Below are 20,047 nucleotides of genomic sequence, written 5' to 3'. Positions count from 1 at the left end.
AGAGAGGGATTCTTAATTTGTCAATTTCACGGCAAAGGGAACAGCTGTGAGTCTATAGAGCAGAATCCTTGATCATTGCAACCCTGGTTCTTGGCTGCCTAGCTCATTCCAGACAGCCATGAAGAAGAAGGTCCATTAACTGTTAACCCTCCAGGATACAGCACTTCCTTACCCAAAGGGCCAAACAGAGTAACTCCTCACTTAACATTGTAGTTCTGTTCCTGGAAAATGTGACTTTAAGCGAAACAATGTTAAGTGAATCCAATTTCCCCATCAGAATTAATGTACATGGTGGGGGGGGTTAGGTTCCAGGGATTTTTTTTTTTTTTTGCCAGACATAAGGCATATGCATTTTAAACAAGCAATTAAATATAGGTATTAAACAGGCTGGCAGCCCCCCTATCAGCTCCCCTACACACACCCTAGTGCCTCCCGCCTGCTGGCAGACCCCACGAATCAGTGCCTTCCCCCTGCTCTCCCCGTCTCCTGCTCGCAGCAATCAGCTGCCTTGCGGCGTTCAGGAGGCTGGGGGGAGGAGCGAGGACCCGGCACGCAGACTCTTCCCTCCCTCCCCTGCCTCCTGAACACTGCAAACCAGCTGATTGCTGCAGGCAGGGGGAGCAGGGGGAAGGCGCTGATCCACGAGGGTATGCTGGGGGGAGGCATAGGGCAGTTGATAGGGGGCTGCCAGCTGGGGATAAAGCAGGCGGCCAAACCACATTATAGCGGAGCATTGCACAACTTTACACGAGCATGTTCTGTAATGGAGCAGGGACGTAACATCAAAACAATGTTAAGTGAGAGGATGTTAAATCGGGAATTACTGTATCTGGTGCACTCTTAAAAAGTTCCTGCCACTCTCCCCCGCCCATCTCCATGCCGCACCGGCCTGCATTTCATTTCAAACAGAGAGGCCTGGAGTTTAGTTAACAAAGACTGTGCAAACGAGGATAAGGACTTGGCTCACAACCAGATTCTGTTCTTAGTCACACTCACTGGGTCAAGATCAGAGAGGGCGCGTACGGTGGTGCCAGCGATCCCTCAGGCATACGCACCCTCATCCCGATGTGTGAGTGCCCGGCACGTGGTGTATGCTGGTGTCATTTCCATGCCGAGGAGCTAGAAGAAGGTAACACTTAAAGCTGGGGGTGGCCTGCTGTAATGTAACAACCCCTTTCTTATATCCTCCTGCCATTGGTCTGCTTTGCCAGACTTCTCTGCACTCCTCCCTTCCAGCCCCTCATGCTAACCTAGTCCTAACCTGCCACTCCCCTCCCAGGAGCTGGGGCACCACAGGGCCACTCCACTGGCAAAGGAATTCCAGCTGCTGCCTGCCTGGGAACCCTGCTCTCAAGGGTAAATACAGACCTGGAGCTTGAAGACAGGAGTCTTCTGCTACCAAAGCTAACAAGGAGATGGCACTGGGCACAGGCTCTGCACACAGTGGGACAAATAGCACCCTAGAGACGTTGGGGGCAATTCACTGTGAGGCCCCATAAAGGGGCTGTAAAGCCCCACAAATACCCCTGGTGCAAGGGGCATCCCTGGGCAGGCCAGAGCCATGTTGGGGGAGGGAGGAAAAACTATCCAGTGTTCTTAGGCTCTGGTGAGTCTGTACTCCTGATGCATGGGAGCAATGGCACAAACTAACCTCCAACCAGAGCAGACCCTGCACGTCCCTAGCTCCAGTACCCAGGTGAATCTGGGCTAATCTCCTAAGCGATGGGACTGTTGTAACTGATCATTTGTTCACATGCTGCAGCCCTACGTCACCCTGGAACGCACAGGAAACAGGACTATCTCCACACGGAGCGTGGTGCCCAGTGAGGGCTGACTGACCCTGTGACCTTAAACACCAAACACAAACACTTACCACTTTCGCAGTAGACTGAGACCCACCTCCCTTATTTCACATAGGTCCCCCAGCAACCTTACCCCACTACCAGTGTCAGTCATGCCCAACCCAGCCTAGGGTTGAACCAGCCACCTACAGGTGACATTTTCCATTGGTCACTACCAAGCTTGTGAGCCATTCAGGCCCCTGTGGAACATGCTCTCGACAATCTAATTCCTTATGCTTACACTGTTAATATGCCTTTGACGAATGATGATCTCCATCAGGTGCTTGTCAGACGGGACAGGTGGAAGCAACCAGGCCTGTGAGATTCCTCTCTGGTTTTTGTCCACTTCAGAGGAACTTCCTGTGCCTGCAGCACTGATTGGTTTGCCGCTCCTCAGCCACTCCACTGGATCCTGCCATATTTATTTGAATCTGTAGTGCATTTAAAGAGACAAAGGAAAGCTCACCCCCCCAGAAGGACGAGGAAAGTTGGGACCCGTCGTGCTGCACAGATTTGTGTGTGTGACTGGTTTTATGCACTTGAGGAGCCCACTGAAGTGAAGCTAAGCACCTGCTAAGCCCTTGCAGGAGAAGGCCCTGTTGTGTGCAGGAACAGGGTATCCATTTAAATGGTCTGCAAGCCCTTTCGTGGGCCTCACCATGTTCTGTGTTGGAGAAGCTGCCAGAACCCAGCCAAAGCAGCTAGATCTTGCTAGACCAGAGGTGGGCAAACTACAGCCCACGGGCCACATCCGGCCCACAGGACCATCCTGCCTGGCCCCTGAGCTCCTGGCCAGGGAGGCTAGCCCCCAGTCCCCCCCCGCGGCCTCAGCACGACACGTTGCCAGCACTCGGGCCCGCCGCTCCTGCCGGGCAGCGTGGGCAGCATGGCTGGCTCCGGCTGGATGGCAGGGCTGTGAGCTCCTGCTGCTCTGAGCAGCATGTTAAGGGGGCGGGGAGTGGATAAAGGGCAGGGGGGTTGGATAAAGGGCAGGGGCTCCCAGGGGCAGTCAGGGGACAGGGAGTGGTTGGATAGGTGTGGGAGTCCTGCGGGGGGCTGTCAGGGGGTGGGGGTGTGGATAGGGGGTGGGGCAGTCAGGAGACAGGGAGCAGGGGGAGGTTGGATGGGGCAGAGGTTCTTGGAGGTGGGTCAAGGGACGGGGAATGGGGAGTTGGATAGGCATGGGAGTCCCAGGGGGCCTGTCTGGGGGCAGGAGAGTGGATAGAGGTCAGGGCAGTCAGGAGACAGGGAACACGGGGGGGGGGGGTTGGATAGGGTGTGGGGTCCCAGGGAGCAGTTAGGGGTGGGAGGTCCCAGGAAGGGGAAGTCAGGAGACAGGGAGCGGGGGGGTTGGATGGGTCAGGGATTCTGAGGGGGGCGGGAAGTGGGAGGGGACGGATAGGGGCGGGGGCCAGGCTGTTTGGCGACACACATCCTTCCCTACCCAGCCCTCCATACAGTTTCGCAACCCTGATGTGGCCCTCAGGTCAAAAAGTTTGCCCACCCCGGGCTAGACAGTAGCTAGACCTTGCATGCTGTGTTACTGGAACCCCACCGTGCCCGTGTCGTTCCTTTATTTTATATTTATTGTGCAAAGAGCAAAAGACATAGCAGGCCCCTGTGGGGACTCCTTTGAAGGGATTCCCTCTGATCACTGCCTTGTAGGGCAGGGAGGTTTCTCCCCTCTCAACCCATCTGTGAAACAAACTTCACGCTGGCTCTGGGACCTTGCTAACCCTATCCAGTGCCTGGTAGGGCCTCCCATGACCACCTCTCTCCCCCCACATGTGAGAGTTCCTTACTGCAGAGGAAGGCTGAGTTATAGGTAAGACAATTGAGCTCCCCAAGGGGCCCTCAAAGGGAGAGACAGTGCCGCAGAGGTGTTGTGTGACCTCCTCCTTTACGCACAGGAGTGTGAAAGCCATATCTGGGGGTGCCCTTTTGGGCACAGATTTCAAGGGCAGTTCTAACTCTAAGTACGTAGAATAGCCCAAATCCACCTGAGTGCACAGCTTTTGATTTCCCATGTCCCGAGTGCTACCAACAGCAGTGTATCCTGGACATGTGGGGCCCGATCCAAAGCCCACTGATGTCGATGGCTTTTGGATCAAGTCCACGCAGAGACAACTCCTCAGAAACCCACTCCTGCTGCAAACAGCTAAATGGTACTTCTGCCAGCCAGAACCATCCAGCAGCAAGTTAACCACAGGTTAGTGGGCTGGATGTAGGAACCACAGGGTGTTACACAGGAAGTGACTGGGATGATGGCTTCTGGTCTTAATGTCCATGAATCATTGTATAATGCACCCCCTACCCCAGAGACACTGAGAAGGACATAAAACACTCATACATCTATAGGCATTTGCAGATCAGACCACACTCTGTGCAGCTTCTCATACTGCCCCCACCTGGGGCATGTCAAGATACATGTTATGCAGGTGCCTACCAACTCCAGCGTGCAACAAGGAAATAAAGCAGATCTTGACCAAAACACTAGGTTTCCTACTAAGAACTCCTCTGGCAGCAACAAAGAGCCATACTACTGTGATGCTCGCTGGCGAAAGACTTACTGGTATCTAACAGCAACGCCGGTCAGGCCTGACAAACTCACTACGCCTAACACACTGCTTTCATAGCATTGCTCCAGAAAAGGCCATATGAGATCCCTAATAAAAGCTTGTGCCACACTGAGCTCCATCACCAATGCATGACATAGGCAGAGATGATATTTCAGGGGCTGTGTGTACGTGCTGAAAAATGTGTTTAGTCTGTGTCCCAGCAGGGCTGACGAACGGAGGGATGTATGTTCACCCGTCTGCCTCCATTCACATGGAGATTAAGCATTGTAAGCTAACAAAATGGGAGCTCAATATACTTATGAAATCAACAGGAGGATGGGAAGACACCCCGGAGACTAAACCCCAGGGGGTTGTCCTGCCTCTGGCGGGGCAAAAAATGAACTTTGAAGAATATAAATACAATGCAAGGAGATATTTTGTGATGCAGTCACCATGGAGCGCTTCTGGCACTGGCAGAGGGGGATGCTTTCATCCTGCTTTGTCTGAAACCAGCTAGCTCTGCAAAAGACTGCACCTTTGGGGAAAATCTACATTGTTATATAGAGGAGTGACCACTGATAAACGTAGACCCAGGTCTGCGTGTTTTATAGCTAACCATCTCCATTGTTCTGATTCACTAGCTCCTACACCTTAGCCCTTGATGATAAACTTATGATTGTTTTCTCCATAAAAGTAGGTAAGAGCTGTGATGTTACTCTGGAGCTGAGCTCGATTCAATCAAACAAACGCCCTATTCCTCTGGGGACAGCTGAGCTGGTCCTTCTGGGAGTGTGCAGTGGTTAAGGGCTGGACGCTACAGGGGGAAGCTTTCGGAGGGACTCAGGGGCTGGGTGCACCTATTGTTACCTGCAGGGCAAGGTGAGGGCTGGCAGTGCCCAGAGGGGATTGTTTGGGTGGGTAACACTGCAGACTGTGGAGTCAGGGAGCTCACACCCAGTTAAGCACAAGTTTGTCTGTCCGTCTGTTTCTGTCTCTCTTGTAGGGTGACCAGAGAGCAAGTGTGAAAAATCGGGACAAGGGATGGGGGGTAATAGATGCCCATATAAGACACAGCCCCAAATATAAGGACTGTCCCTATAAAATCGGGACATGATCTGGTCACCCTAGGGAGGGGCGAACAAGGTGATTCCCAGGCCTGGACCCCCAGAGACAAAGTCACTTACCTGTCTCCCCAATGCAGGCATGCAAGGAGGTGCCCTTGCTGCTTCTCTACCAGCCTTCCCATTGCAACAGCAGCTGGAAATACCACACTCCGCTGCGAGTAAATGATATGGGAATTTCTGTCACTAATAGGTTACCAGGTCTAACCTCTGCTCTGACAAGTGTTGGGATCCTTTGGAAAACTTTGCTAACTGGCCACCATATGCTATGTCAACTGCTTAGTTAGCACACAGCTAATACTAATACTAATATTTTAAACTTCTAATGAAGTCCTTCTTCTGAGAATCTTTAAGCGCTTTGGATGTAAGCCTGACGCCACCCCATATAAGGGTGAAATTATTATCCTCATGTTACCGATAGGGAAATTTTGAGGCACACGGAAGTTGAGCCAGTAATAGAGTGAGGAAGAGAACCCAGAAGTCCTGGCCACCTGCCCCATACATACGCTGCACAATCCTAACAACACCCTAATTGATTCTCAACCCAGGCTGCAAACCATGTCAGGGTTTGCAACCACCCTGCCCTTCCCAACATTGCTAACCGGGAGGGGGATGCCAGCTAGACTAGAGAGCTCCCAGTGTAGAAAGGGAGGAGAACCAGTGCCCTAACATACTGTATTTTGGTAGGCACATGATTCTGGCAATGCAAGTAGTTTTTCTTCTATATGGTATTGTTTAAATGTAACACTTATGCAAAGGTGTCAAATGAATAGCGTTCGGGGAAGTGTCTCAAGCTACCTAAACACCCTTTACAGCAGTAACATGGACTTAAGTCACTGGTATTAATTGGATGATTAGCCAGGTTAAACCAGTGAGGAAATTAATCTTTCACCTCAGGCAACCTCTGTGCAACTGCAGATTCCAGTCATGGCTGTAACTGTCAGCAGGAAGTGTACCCTGGGGACCCATAGTTCATGAGAAGTGATGCCGGACTGCGTTGCTTCCCAGGCCACGGGTGGGGTATTTGGTCAGACCCTAGTAGAGTTTTTTGTTTTAAGGACTTTAGTTAAAAAAAAAAAATACAAAGCTGAGCTCCACTCACCACTGCCCAACAGTCACTTCATCGCAAGGGCCCACTTGCGGCAGCTTAGCAAGACACTCCTTTCCCCACACTGGGCTGAAGAATTAAAGTTTTCATTTAAAAGAAGGAAGTTTATAGTCCTTGGAGTTGCAAAGAAAATGTTCAAAATCTTTTCTCTGTCCTGTGACTGCACAGAACTCAGAGAGTGTAATACGTCCTGGCTGGCACTTCACAAACGCTCCAGCGCAGCCTTGCAAAATGGTACTCACTGCTCCCCCGGAGTGCAGAAATTCTAAGAGCCCACTTCAGGGCTGCCCCAGGGGAGGGCTGTAAAACAGTTGGATCGTCCTTGGGGTGTTGCTCCAGCATAGGGGGAAGTCCCTGGCAGGCTGAGTCAGTCCAGCCAGCTCTATCTCCCTTCCTGCTACAGGGAACCAGGGGGCACTTCTACATCGTGCCTATTCCTAGCTGCTGCAATGGTCCCTTTGAGCTACCAGCAACCGGTGCAAGTTAGAGCAACCCTCAGGGCTGCTCTCAGCTACGCTGGGAGCAGACAGGTTCCCAGTGGCCCCGTGACACAGGATGGTACTGGGGGGGGGAGCTCACGGCTATGCATTTGCATTGTAACTCGAGGGCATTTGTGCAGCACCCAGGACAACGGGCTGTGTGTGTGTCATTGCAACAGGAGCGATGCTGACCGCCTTCATCAGGCGAAGGGCTGGGCCCGGCCAGGGTGCAACCACCCCCCACCCCCCACCCCCCACCATGCTGCGGCGAACAGCCCAGAACAGCGGGAGCCTGGGAGCCCGCTCGGCTCCGCCCTCTGCTCCGCAACGCGAGACATCCCGCGCACCGGGAGCGATTGGAGCCGGGCCCCGCCCCGTCTGCCCACCGAGGCCAATGGGAGCGGAGAGCGGGGCCGGGTCCCGCCCCCTCTGCCCACCGAGGCCAATGGGAGCGGAGGGCGGAGCCGGGCCCCGCCGTCACTCCGGGCCCCGCAGCAGTCGCAGGCCGTGGTGCGGAGGATGGCGCTGGGGCAGTGGGACGGGCCGCTGAGCCTGGGCGAGGTGGAGCAGCAGCCGGCGCTGCCCCTGCGGGTGCGGTACGGGGCGCTGCAGCTGGACGAGCTGGGCCAGGTGCTCACCCCCACGCAGGTAGGGCGCCTGGCTGCCCCGGGAGCCCGGCCGTGCAGAGGCTCCGCTCCGGGCAGCGGGGCAAGGCAGCCCCCGGGCCGGGCCGGAGGAGCCTGGCTATGTGCAGCGCCGGTGCAACGGGGGAGGCTGCTGCCCCCGCACGCCCGGGACGGGACAGTCCGGCTGGAGCTGGGGGCAGGGCGGAGAGGCGGGTGCTCGCAGAAGAGGCTCCTTGCAGGGGTGGGTGTCGGGAGATCAGGGGGGCCGGTGACGTTGCTGCAAAGACCCAGCCCTGTGGAATGGCAGAGACTTGACCCTGTTTGCTGCCCCGGCTAAAGGTGGGGTGGCTTTGGCTGTGGATACAGACACAGGAATGAACGCGAGCTCCCAGGGATTCCTGCTAGCTGAGCGCCAAACAGAAATAATCTTGGCCTGATGAACCCACCTGGGCGCCTCTGGCTTTAACTGCGAGTGGACTTGCCTCTGTGTTTGCTAACGCCATTGGTGTCAGTAGTGTTACTCATGGTGCACCAGCATGAGAGCAAAACTGAGGCCCGTTGTGCTCCAAATGGTTGTGGTAATGCCTGTGTTGCTCCAACACCACGACCCCATTACCAGGAACTAGAGTACTTAAGAGCACAGTGCTGTGGTAGTTGGTTGGACTCCTCCTTGGGTATATTCCAACAGCAGTGCACATTGGATATCCATTGCTCAGGCGGGGGGAAAATTCCACCACGCCAGGGAGTGTTTCTGCTGTCCAAGTACAAGGTAAGGACTAGATGAATTCCATAACGGAGTCAAGGTCTCCAACCTTGATCCTTTGTGGCATGCATCTGCTAGTTACGCTTCACTGCGCCCGGATGACAGAAACAGACATGCATCATTCTTAGCGTTTCTGTGTTTTGCAGTCAAGTTCTTGTCACTACCATGGAGGTGCAGTTTTTAGGTGCCAAACGCTGCAGTTTGTGTGGGTTGTTCTTATTCAAACACATTTTAAGTGGAGGAAAAAATATTCAGCTCATTAAAGTCCTTCATTTTTAGGTGTACTCTACTAGCAGTCTCCCTTCTGGTATAATGAAAACAGGTCTATGTAATAACATTAGCGTGATGAGTCAATTGCATGCCCAATGTAACTTGTGGCTCACAGCACCTGGAGAAGGGGTGATGGATTTGCTACACAAATGACTCTTTTTGCCTTCTTGTTTAATGAATGGCATACAACTTAATCATTATAGGTTCAGAACCGCCCAACCAGCATTGAGTGGGATGGATGCGATCCACAGAAACTCTACACCTTGGTTCTTACTGACCCAGATGCTCCGAGCAGGAAGGATCCAAAGTTCAGGTAACAGCGTGGGAGAATTTTGGAAGTGTCCCTCTCTTGTCTGCCATCAATGACGATAGCTTAACCGCTGAACATTAGTTGAACTTTCATGCTGTCTCTTTCAGCTGATGATTGGTGCAGCAGAAATTGTCGAGAGGGGTGATGTGACTTGCTAGGGGCCTTGTAGTGAGCTTATAGCAAAGCCTGCAAGAGAACTCAGAGCTCCTGCATGTTAGCCAGTAACATCCTTCCCCCACCCAGACATCCAAGGATGGGAAGCATGAGTGCTCAGAGCAGTGCTGCTGGATACTTTGTGGTGAGCGAGAAGTACCTACCTCTGCCCTGCTGGTTTCTTGGCTTCATCTGAACAGTTCCAGTCAATGAGATTCATGTGAAACTACATCCTTGTGTGTGTATATGGTGCAAACTTTGCAGGGACAGCAAGAGCCTGTGACGTTCCACCAGGACAGGGAGTGAGTGGGGAAATACAGCCATCTTCCTGGCTGTCTGTTTAATTCACTTGGCAGGTCCAGTAATCTGTAAAGACTGCTATTGGTTCTAACTTGGGCATGTTCTTCCTCTTAGGGAATGGCATCACTTCTTGGTTGTTAACATGAAAGGAAACGACATCAGCAGTGGGTGTGTCCTTTCTGATTACGTTGGTTCTGGGCCACCCAAAGGGACAGGTTAGTAAGTGATATTCCCCACATATCACTAAGTTCCTGCCTGGCCTAATGCAGGACTCCTTGCTACAGTGAATACTACAGTACTCAGACTCGACTGACGAATCCATGCTGTGAATGAGTAGATCGCAATGTAGAGGAACCCAAGCAGGAATGTGCAATGTAGAGAGAGAAAGAAGTCACCATCTTGGTGGCCAAAGCTACCTGATAGAAACGAGGAGTCATGTGTATACCCCCTGCACTGGGAGTGCAGAGCAAACTGCTGCCTAAGCAGCAATGTGGATAGCACGCCAAGCACTGTCCATCCACTGCTAGTATATTTCCACCCTGGGGGGAAGTAAATGACTAGTGTATTGCCTGCATCAGGGGCTGGAGGGAATTTCACTGAATTGATATCTGTGTGGTTCCCAGATGAGAACTGAGTTCATATGTGACCCTGAAAGCTATTCAGGCATGGCTGGTGTGTTTTGTTACATGTATTAAATCTTTATTTTCCTGTAAGTAAAGAAGCTGTTTCAATAGCTGTTTACCTGGGAGTTACCAGCTGCTGGACATCTCTTCTGCGTAAACGTGGTAGACAAGTTGAAGTTAGTGGTGTTTGTCTGGGAATCTGTTAAGCTCTTACATCACTTAGAACAGATGTTAGGCCCAGGAGACTAAAACAGTTCTGTATTTGGGAGTTGGTGCAGCCTGCATTAAAAACTGCTCTGCCACAGCTGAAGAACAATTTGCAGCATGTGTGTTCAGTATATGCCAACTTTCAGCTTCCAAACCCTACAGATTTGTATTAGCCACTCCTTTCCTGTGCCACCCTCAAACCTGGGGAAAAAATGGGAAATATAGTGACAACTTCAGTTGTAAAGGATCCTGGCAGATATTTACCTGCACAAAGGTGTGAACTGTCCATACTCATCTTTATAAACTGACAGCTGATGACCCCTCATTCTTGCAGGGTCACATACGGCCATGTTTGGCGATTGCCCTGAGTCAGTACATTCTGTGGGAATTGTTTTGCTGCTCTTCCGGGTGCTGAATATGCATTCTTAGAAGACTTGCTTGGAGTGTGCCAAAGAAATAACAATTATTCTGCTGTTCCAGGCCTAACATCTGTGCAAAACACATGCTTCTGCCTTCAGCCTCAGTCTAGTAAAGTGGACAATACTACTGAAAGTGGTTGATAGGATAGGATAGTGCCAGTGAGTCCATTATCTCTCACAGGTCCTTCCATTAAAACTCTTGTTCCAAAAGGCTTCACACTTGTCCTTAACCCTTATGCAACAGGATGGCTAAAAAGCCAAACGATGGAACCAACAAAAGTTCCATCTGTCCTGTAAGATGTCTGCCTTAGAGCTCTTGTTTGTGTACAACACCTGGCACGCTTATCTAATGTCTACACCTGGTGCTGTCGGCACATTCCTTGTATACTTGACTCAGACAGCCTCCCTGGTGTAGGATACCAGAATGGTTTGTTTATACGCAATAACAAGATTAATGTGTGGATCAGACCCTTACATAGGGGTGTGTATGATCACCAGCTTATGTACCATAGTGCTTTCCTTGTAAACAAATAGATTTATTTTTTTCTTCTCTCTCCCACCCAATCTGCAGGACTTCACCGGTACGTGTGGCTGGTCTATGAACAGCCGCAGCCACTGAACTGCAACGAACCCATCCTCACAAACCGATCTGGTGACAAACGTGGGAAGTTCCAAGTGGCCTCTTTCCGCAAAAAGTACAAGCTGGGAAACCCGGTGGCTGGCGCCTGCTATCAGGCAGAGTGGGATAGCTATGTGCCAAAACTCTACGAGCAGCTGTCTGGGAAGTAGTGGGGAGGGGCAGCCCTTAAGCCTCTTAGCCTTGTTCCTGCATCCCCAAATCCCATCACCTAGAACAAAACTAGCTTTGAGTGAGATGTATCAGTCTTCTGGCAGACAAAGTAAGTGTTGGAGTAGAGCAATTTCTACGACTGTCCCTGCCGCTCACGGGGCTCCTTCTCACCCAGCTCTGTGCTGCCTCTGCAAACAATTACTGGGTGGAACCAGAGCCTCTTACCCCATGTACAGCCATGACTGGAACCTGCTTCAGTATTAATGTAGCTTTTGCATGGGTGGGGTCCTTCCCAAGCACCAAGGCAGATTTCAGTTGCTAGTAGCAAGTGGGCCCTCCCCGACAGGGGTAAAGGGAAAATGTACCATTTATTGTGCCCATTTCTGCAGAAACCATTGCTGCCTAAAGAGCACTAGTTCATTACAGAAATCTGCTAAGGTGAAATGCTTAGAGCTGCTTATACCTCCTGGGCTATCTTGAAAAGCCTGTGTCTTGGAAACCCTGGGGGTGGGAGAATATGGCTTCTGTTTCTCTTCCCTCCTGGTAAAAGTGAGCTGAGGCTCTTGTGTGTGTTCCTACCTGCCCTTGCAATCCCATGTCAAACTTCACAATTAGTCTGGAAGCAGAAAGATTTGACTTATGGTAGCAAATAAATTCTTAAAATGCAGAGCCTGCCTTTATGCAGACATGCAAAGTAGTGAGGAAAGACAGAATTCACTAGTCACTAAACACTGATGCTACCGTAAGAGGGGGAATACTGTAGTAACTACCCAAGGACAGACTTTCAGATGTTCCCTGGAGGCGGCAGGAGGTTGGAGCTGCTCTGTTCCACAGCAGTGTGTCGGGCCACTGCTGTGCCCTTTGATTTGATTTAACTATATACTGGAATAGGGAGCAAAACTGCCCCAGGAAGCTTCTGTTAAACCAGAAAATTAATTTAGCTTCTATTGAAACCCTTGTTTGTGCACGTCAGTATTGTGCCATATTTGCTGTTTGCTCTTAGTTCGATTAAAAGGACAGACTCACAGGTGGACTTGAACATGGTTTGTTTTTCTGGAAAAAGCCTTGGCCTCACTGGCTATCAGCCGCCCTTTGGACTCGCTCTAGGTGGCTTCAGATCACCTTTGTTAAACTCCTCTGGGAGTGGAGGGAGGTGAATCCATGCTCCAGGAGAGGCTCTGGAAGCAGTGGCTGGGAAGAGGATCCTCTTTCTCTCTACCATGTATGTGGGCAGGGTCCAGGGAGCACCTGGAGCTCAAGGGGAGCTGTGTGTTTGGGGGTAACAGAAAAAATCTGTAAACCCCAGTGGCACTTCCTCTCTGCACCTGTGAAGTACTGACTCTTACAGGGTGTGAAAGTGCAGCCTCTTTAAAATTATTGCCCTTCAGTTAAACTAGTGTTTCTACCACTTCACAGAGCTGTACAGGGCTCGAGGAACATTGTCATTAAGTTCAACCCGGCTGTGAAAGGGGGGCTGTGTGAACCTGGCTGGTGTGAGGTAGTACATTCATAGTACTGTGACAGAACATGGCCCAGGAAATGTTTTGCTAGGGGCAGGGGCAACCCCTTGTTGCTGACGCAGCTGCTTGATGTGGAGCCCCCACAAGCGTTTGAAAAGACTTTGCCTCTATTGGAAGTTACATCCTGTGAAGCCATTCGTGTCCCTTAGTGTTTTAGTAGTAATGCAGGTTAAACTTCCTTGCAGGGCAGGAACCTTAATGCCATCACTCTTCCAGCCCAAGAGCAGGCCCTGGGGGGTGTCGGATAAACAGGCCTGCCCCAGGCGCGGAAATACCAGTCTGACAAATGCTTAGACTGCAGTCTAAATCCTGAGTGCAAATGGGGGAGGGCTGCAGATCTAGCAATCTCCTCTGTAGCACAATTCCCCTTATCTAAAAACTTCAGGACTGGCTCCAAGACCTTGCTGAGCAAGCACAGCATGAATGAGAATTCAGCCTGTTTCTGCCCAGGCACTTTGAAGCAATATGTATATATGCAAGCAAGAGCTGGTGCTGCACTATTCACATGCTTATCAGCATAAGTAAACAGCATTATGGCTGTAGGAGCTCCTTGTACACCTAGATTTTGAAGGGTGTCACGGAGTCACCAGGTGATGCTCCGGAACTCCTCCCCACCCAGCCAGGCAGGACTTTGGGGAGCCTCCTCTCCCTTGGAGCAGACTTGTTCAGGGCAAGAAGCTCACACAGCTTCACCTCCTGGGTCTCTCCTTGGAGCATTCAGCATCCTCTGCCCCTCCGTGCGCTTCCCACAGCGAGTCCACCCCAGCGGGGTCCTGGGGAAGCCACCGGGTTCTGCACCCCCACTTTGCAGTCAGATGTGACTCTCAGCCAGCCAGTAAAACAGAGGTTTATTCGATGACAGGAACAGGGTCTAAAACAGAGCTTGTAGATACAGCGAACCGGACCCCTCGGCCGGGTCCATTCTGGGGGGCAGTGAGCCAGACCCCCAGGTCTGCCCTCCACCCTTGACCCCAGGCAGCTCCAGACTAACAACCCCTCCCAGCCCCTTTCCTGGGCCAGGAGGTCACCTGATCCCTTTGTCTCCAACACCTTCAGCTGGCACCTTTGCAGAGGAGGGGCCCAGGCCATCAGTTGCTAGGAGACAGAGTGCCAGGCATTTAGGTGCACTGGCCCTTTGCTCTGCCAGATACTTAAGAACTGCCATGGGGACACTGAGGCACCAACACAGCATTCAGAGAAAACATTAAGAACTTTCCCAGTTCGTCACATCTCTCCCCCCTTCGAGACCGAACTGAGCGAGGTCACTGGCCCTGGGGAAGTTCGAACCCACCAAGGTTCCCATGGATGCCCCAGCATCTCTCCCATCTCTTGGTGTGAGTTACACCAGGACAGTCCAGTCTCACGCCCTCCCTTAGGTCGGGTGTGCTTGATGGCACTTGCAGACCGCATGTGGAAGGTTTATGCAGCCCACACCCTTTGCCACCCCAGTACCCCTGGGGTTCAAGCTGGGATTGGGTCTTTTCCCAGCACTCTGGTCTGTGATTCAGGCTCCCTTGGTTAAGAGCCCCCATCTTGGCCTTTGCCAGCTCTGGGCTTGGGCAGCCGCTTCCCACTTTGTGGCCCATACACAACACCTCTGCCGTCCCCCCTTGCACTTTCCAGCTTTTACCGTCAGTCCCACCTCCTTGAGGCAGCCCAGCCCCCTCTTCACCTGGGACACCTGTTCCTCCCAGGTCTGGCTAAAGATGCACGTTATCAGTGTCTGCCAGGGCCAACTTCTCCATCCCTCTCAGCCTGTCTAGAATCTCCCCAGGCCTAGGCATGGGGTCGGCATCTGTCACTGTCATGGCTTTAAGCTTCTGATAGCCCCCATAAAACCAGATCATCCTGTCTCGCTTGGGGATCAGCCCCACGGGTGAGGCCCATGGGCTGTAAAATGGCTGGATCCCATCTAAAGCCAGCATGTCCCTGACCTCTCTCTCCAGGTTCTGGGCTGCTTTCCCAGTGACTCTGAACGGGGAACACCTGATGGGGAGATTGTCTCCCACCTCAGGGAAGAGATCCCCCAGGGGGTCTTCCCCCTTCTCCATCCAATCCTCCCCCTTCAGGTCCAGGGGTCCCCTCACTCTCCTCCCATCCAGCAGCTCAAATGGGAAGAACCCTGGGGATTCCTGGGGCACCACCAGCTGCCTCCCAATTCCCCCTAGTTCTACTTCCCCTTGGGGAGCCCATTCCCGGTACAGGAGTCCCTTCTCCTGCAGGACTCTGTCCCTGCAGCCTTCCCCAAGGGGGTTTGCAGCGCTGTGGCCAGCAAGTTCTCTCAGCTTCTCAAAGGAGGGATCCCTCTGCAGCTCAGCCTGGGATTCAGCAGCTGGGGCAGGGAGTGGGACCTACTCCCTCTCGCTGGCTGGGCCTGGGGTCACAGCCCCCCTGAGCCCTGTCCCTGGTAGCTCCCTCCCTGCTGTGTAATCACTTCCCAGCAGCACGTCTGGACCAGGCAAACCTGTTTGGCAGCTGACCTGCCCTGCCAGGGTGTCCCCCCACTCAGCTGGGATCTCAGCGCCCCCCCCTCGTGCTCAGCACTGCCCTGGCTGTCCCAGTGGGGACAGGCAGCGAGCTCTCTGCTCTGGTCACAGCATCAGAGCCAGCGTGAGCCCCCTCTCCAGTGTGCAGGGGGGCGGGGAGCATCTCTCCCTCCCACTCTGCCCCAGGGGGCTGGTTACAGGTAGGCAGGTATCCTGAGCCCAGCAGCCCCTCCCCCCTGCCAGCCAGGTTATTTGCATTTTCACTGACCATTTCCATTCTAGCCAATTGGTTCCCTGGATTTGAATTCAAACCCTCAGCCGTTACAGGAGCGGGGCCTGGATCCTGTCCCATGGGGAGACAGTCACCCCCCAACAGGGCCTCCCAGCCGATATCCTGGAGAACCCCAACTACCAGCCAGCCCGACCCCTCCTGGGTCTGCACAGGGATCTGGGCCATAGGCAGGGCGAGGGGCTTCACCCCAGGGAACTTCACCCAGGTCCCACAGTCCCTCAGCATCTGGGGCTGCACCACCACAGTTCTCTCTGTCCCAGGGTCTCGCCCCTGCAGGTGTGTTTCCCCACTGACCCCTGGGCAGCCCCCTATGTCTCTCTGCTCCACCATCACCAGTCCACGCTGCTGCTGCTTCTCATTCAGCTTTTCCTCGGGCTCTTGCTTTCTCTCACGGTCCTCTCGCTCTCTCGGGCTCTGCTCCCATCCCATCCGTCTCCAATCTCCTGATGGGGAACCCAATCGTGAAGACCCTCGTCTGATTGGGGACCAGACTCCCGGGGATGCCTGGCTGCTGCTCCAGCTGCTCCCAGATCCTCTTGTAGCCCCATCTGGGCCAGGAATCTGCTCCTCAGAGCGGTGCTTCTCCTCCAACTGCACGATTAACTGTGCCTTGGTGAATTTCCCCATGCGTAACCCTCTCTTTGTGCACAGGATCACAATGTCCTTCTCAAGGAGATGGTGATAGACCATCACTTCACCGTTCCCAAGTGGCTCTGGACTCACAGGCCTGTGTGCTCTTGGTTCCCCCATGGTTTCCAGGAAGAACCCCAGGTGTGCCAGCCCTTCTCGTGATCACCACCTCTTTGCCAGGGTCGAGCTGCAGACTCCTTCGCCCCTGGGACTGCTCCTGCAATCCCCCGGGGAACCCTGCTACTGCAAAAATCCTTCTCTCTCCCAGGGTCGAGCGGCAAGCTCCTCCGCCCCTGAGACTGCTCGCTGCAGTCCTCAGGGGGACCCCGTTACTCCAACAGTCCTTCTCGCTGGTCACACACTCCCAGAGGTTAATCGCCCCCTGAAACCGTCCCACTCTGAGCCTTCAGCACGCCTGGTCCTCATTATCCGTCCTCTGTTTTACTGCACTCCAGTCACTTACTGCAAGCAGCGCCATTCACGGGGTGCAGTACATCCCGCCGCTGCCACCAGTTGTCACGGAGTCACCGGGCGATGCTCCGGAACTCCTCCCCACCAAGCCAGGCAGGACTTTGGGGAGCCTCCTCTCCCTTGGAGCAGACTTGTTCAGGGCAAGAAGCTCACACAGCTTTACCTCCTGGGTCTCTCCTTGGAGCATTCAGCATCCTCTGCCCCTCCATGCGCTTCACACAGTGAGCCCGCCCCAGCGGGGTCCTGGGGAAGCCACTGGGTTCTGCACCCCCACTTTGCAGTCAGACGTGACTCTCAGCCAGCCAGTAAAACAGAGGTTTATTCAATGACAGGAACAGGGTCTAAAACAGAGCTTGTAGATACAGCGAACCGGACCCCTCGGCTGGGTCCATTCTGGGGGGCAGTGAGCCAGACCCCCAGGTCTGCCCTCCACCCTTGACCCCAGGCAGCTCCAGACTAACAACCCCTCCCAGCCCCTCCTCTCTCCTCAGCCCCTTTCCCGGGCGAGGAGGTCACCTGATCCCTTTGTCTCCAACACCTTCAGCTGGCACCTTTGCAGAGGAGGGGCCCAGGCCATCAGTTGCTAGGAGACAGAGTGTCAGGCATTTAGGTGCACTGGCCCTTTGCTCTGCCAGATACTTAAGAACTGCCATGGGGACACTGAGGCACCAACAAAGTATTCAGAGAAAACATTAAGAACATTCCCAGTTCGTCACAAAGGGTGACCCAATGAATCTTAGCACTAGCATTAGGTACACACAGCAACTGCTGGTGCTAAGTTTATTCAGGGAGCAATAAAGGTTTTGCCACTCTCTGAAAAACATTTAACAGAAACGCTAGGTGTTTAGAAAATGAAATATTTCTCTCAAGGTGTTTTTCTCCCTTGAATATTGCCTGCTACAGCAGTGGCCGCTATCCAAAAAAGGCTTAGTACAGTGGAGAGGAGGAACACACCACCACAAACTTTTCAGAAATGTCCTTTTCAGGCATAAGAATCTACCGTTTTGCCCTAATTTCACAGCTCAAAAAGAGGGGGGAGGGCTATACCCTGAGAATTAAATTTTTTGCTATGAAAGATCTTATTTTAAGCAAAGATCAAATAAACACCCTTGTTCTTTGGATGGCAACACCACCTTCATTTCTTTGAATCAGGACAGACATTAGACAGCTCGACTCTAGAGAGTATCATGGCACGTTATCACGCCTGCCATCTGCTGGAAGGAGGACTTGGCTAACCTGGCAGACAGCAACAAAAGCAACTCAAGTCTGTGCTGCTGGCGTTGTCCTTCCCAGCTTGGGTCTAGAACAAGCCACGGCCTTGATGGTTTTTCAGCCACCACATGCACAAGCAGGTGCTACTCAAACACAGTGTGAGGATCCATCCAGCTCCAGCACCACTCAGCCTGCTTCAGCAATAGATTCTAATGCCCATTTGATGTCTTGCCCTGAAACAATACCAATCCCCAGCCATTTGCAGAGGCTTCAGTTCACCCCTTGCCCTATTATACTGTAGGCCAGGGCCATTCCTTGAAGGCACGGCCATTGCCAGGTTGCAAGAAAACATTCGTTTCCCAAGTGCTTTGATGATGTTACAATGGCTGTGAAGCTTCTGCAGAGGGGCACATTCCAGGTAAATGCACTTGTGGTCCAGGCTGGGAAGCAAGACACATGAATCCAAAATTAAACAGTAAGTTTTCAGACAAAGCAGCTGTGTATACACTTTGGCTAATATTCGGTACTACCCTCCATGAGCTTCATGGAAGTGGGTCTGTAAAAGCCATGATCAAAGCACTGTGTGGAAAAATATGGGACATATCAGCACTGTGTTACAATTTCACTTGTGAGCAGAGCTGTTCCACCAGTCTTTAACGGCATCTCTAACAACCCCCCGGGAGACAGAAATGTAAAGCATTTAACGTGACTTACTAGTGGAAAACAAAATGCCTGTGTAAGCATTTGGGGCCAGATCCACAGCTGATATTAATGAGCATGGCTCTACCAGGGATGCTCATTTACAGCAAATGAAGATCTCCACCTTAGAGTCATTCCAGGGCTGCAAACGTCTCTGCTAGAATTTTCTGTAGCATGCATTGCTGCTATTTTTTCTCCCTCACTCATTAGGAATGCAAGGGGTACCCATGCAGATAGTAAGGGCTGTGGGAGTTAGTGGCAACAGTTTATATGTATATTATTACATTGCACTGCTGGCTGCAATATCAATAATAAACTGTTCCCTTTCAGGCCAAAACCTAAGCACCCGACTCCTGCACACCCAGGGAAAATGAGTGAAGATAGGGTAGCAGAGTGGAGATACATGAGCAAAACAGGAACCTGGACAGGATTGAAGAGCAGTGAGTGGCTGCACTACACATTAGTATTAGCTCTGTTTCCCCCAAGCTGGAACTAAAGATGAAAAAGGGGGGAAAGAACAGCAATACAATGGCCAGAAAAAGTAGATGCTGGTAACTGCCAGGGCATGGCCAAGAGGAGATAGGACAGGAGGGTGCTGCCTAGGAAGGGAGGCTGAGCCATTCATTTACTGCATTGTAGATTCCGAAAAAACACAGAGAACCACTATCCCAGTCCCTCAAATCCACCCTAAGGCAGCAGCAGGTTGAAGAATGATGGAGAAATCAGAGTCACCAATTCTTGGGGGGGAATAGGGGGGGACAGCCATGTAAAGAAATGTTTGCTGTAAGCAGATGGGTTCATATGATCAATGCTGTGCAGAGAGAACTGCCCATCTCCATGTATAGAGGAGAGTCTGGGCTGAGCGTGTATCACCCGTTCCATCCGCATCACAAGCAGGGTCCTTAGAGGGATGTTACTCTGAGGCGTCAAATGCATCCAGTGGCTTGGAAGGGAGGCGTTAGGCCGACATTAAATCCCGCAGGCCTGGTTCTGCTCTCAGCTTGGAAGTAGGAGGGCTGAGGCCAGGAGTGGACAACCACTCCCCGTGGGCAAGAGCTGCTTGTTCCATGACAATGAGACAGCGAGGCATTGTGATGAACACTTTTATTTACAAATATAATTAAAAGCTCTGACAGTTATTCATGCTCTTCCTTGGAACCTGAAAAATG

At 52.4% G+C, this 20,047-nt stretch overlaps 1 protein-coding gene across 1 annotated transcript; it reads left to right on the top strand.

Moving 5' to 3' along the window:
* The first annotated feature begins 7,584 nt into the window (after positions 1–7,584).
* On the top strand, positions 7,585–12,607 carry PEBP1 (phosphatidylethanolamine binding protein 1). Its single transcript, XM_030582812.1, has 4 exons — positions 7,585–7,755; positions 8,970–9,079; positions 9,644–9,744; positions 11,350–12,607. Exons 1-4 carry the CDS (start codon positions 7,627–7,629, stop codon positions 11,565–11,567), a joined length of 558 nt encoding a protein of 185 aa, XP_030438672.1. The 5' UTR covers positions 7,585–7,626; the 3' UTR covers positions 11,568–12,607.
* Positions 12,608–20,047: the final 7,440 nt, after the last annotated feature.

The sequence above is a fragment of the Gopherus evgoodei genome, chromosome 13, assembly GCF_007399415.2.
Source record: "Gopherus evgoodei ecotype Sinaloan lineage chromosome 13, rGopEvg1_v1.p, whole genome shotgun sequence".
Classification (NCBI taxonomy): domain Eukaryota; kingdom Metazoa; phylum Chordata; order Testudines; family Testudinidae; genus Gopherus; species Gopherus evgoodei.
This window is presented reverse-complemented; position numbering and strand designations above follow the sequence as displayed.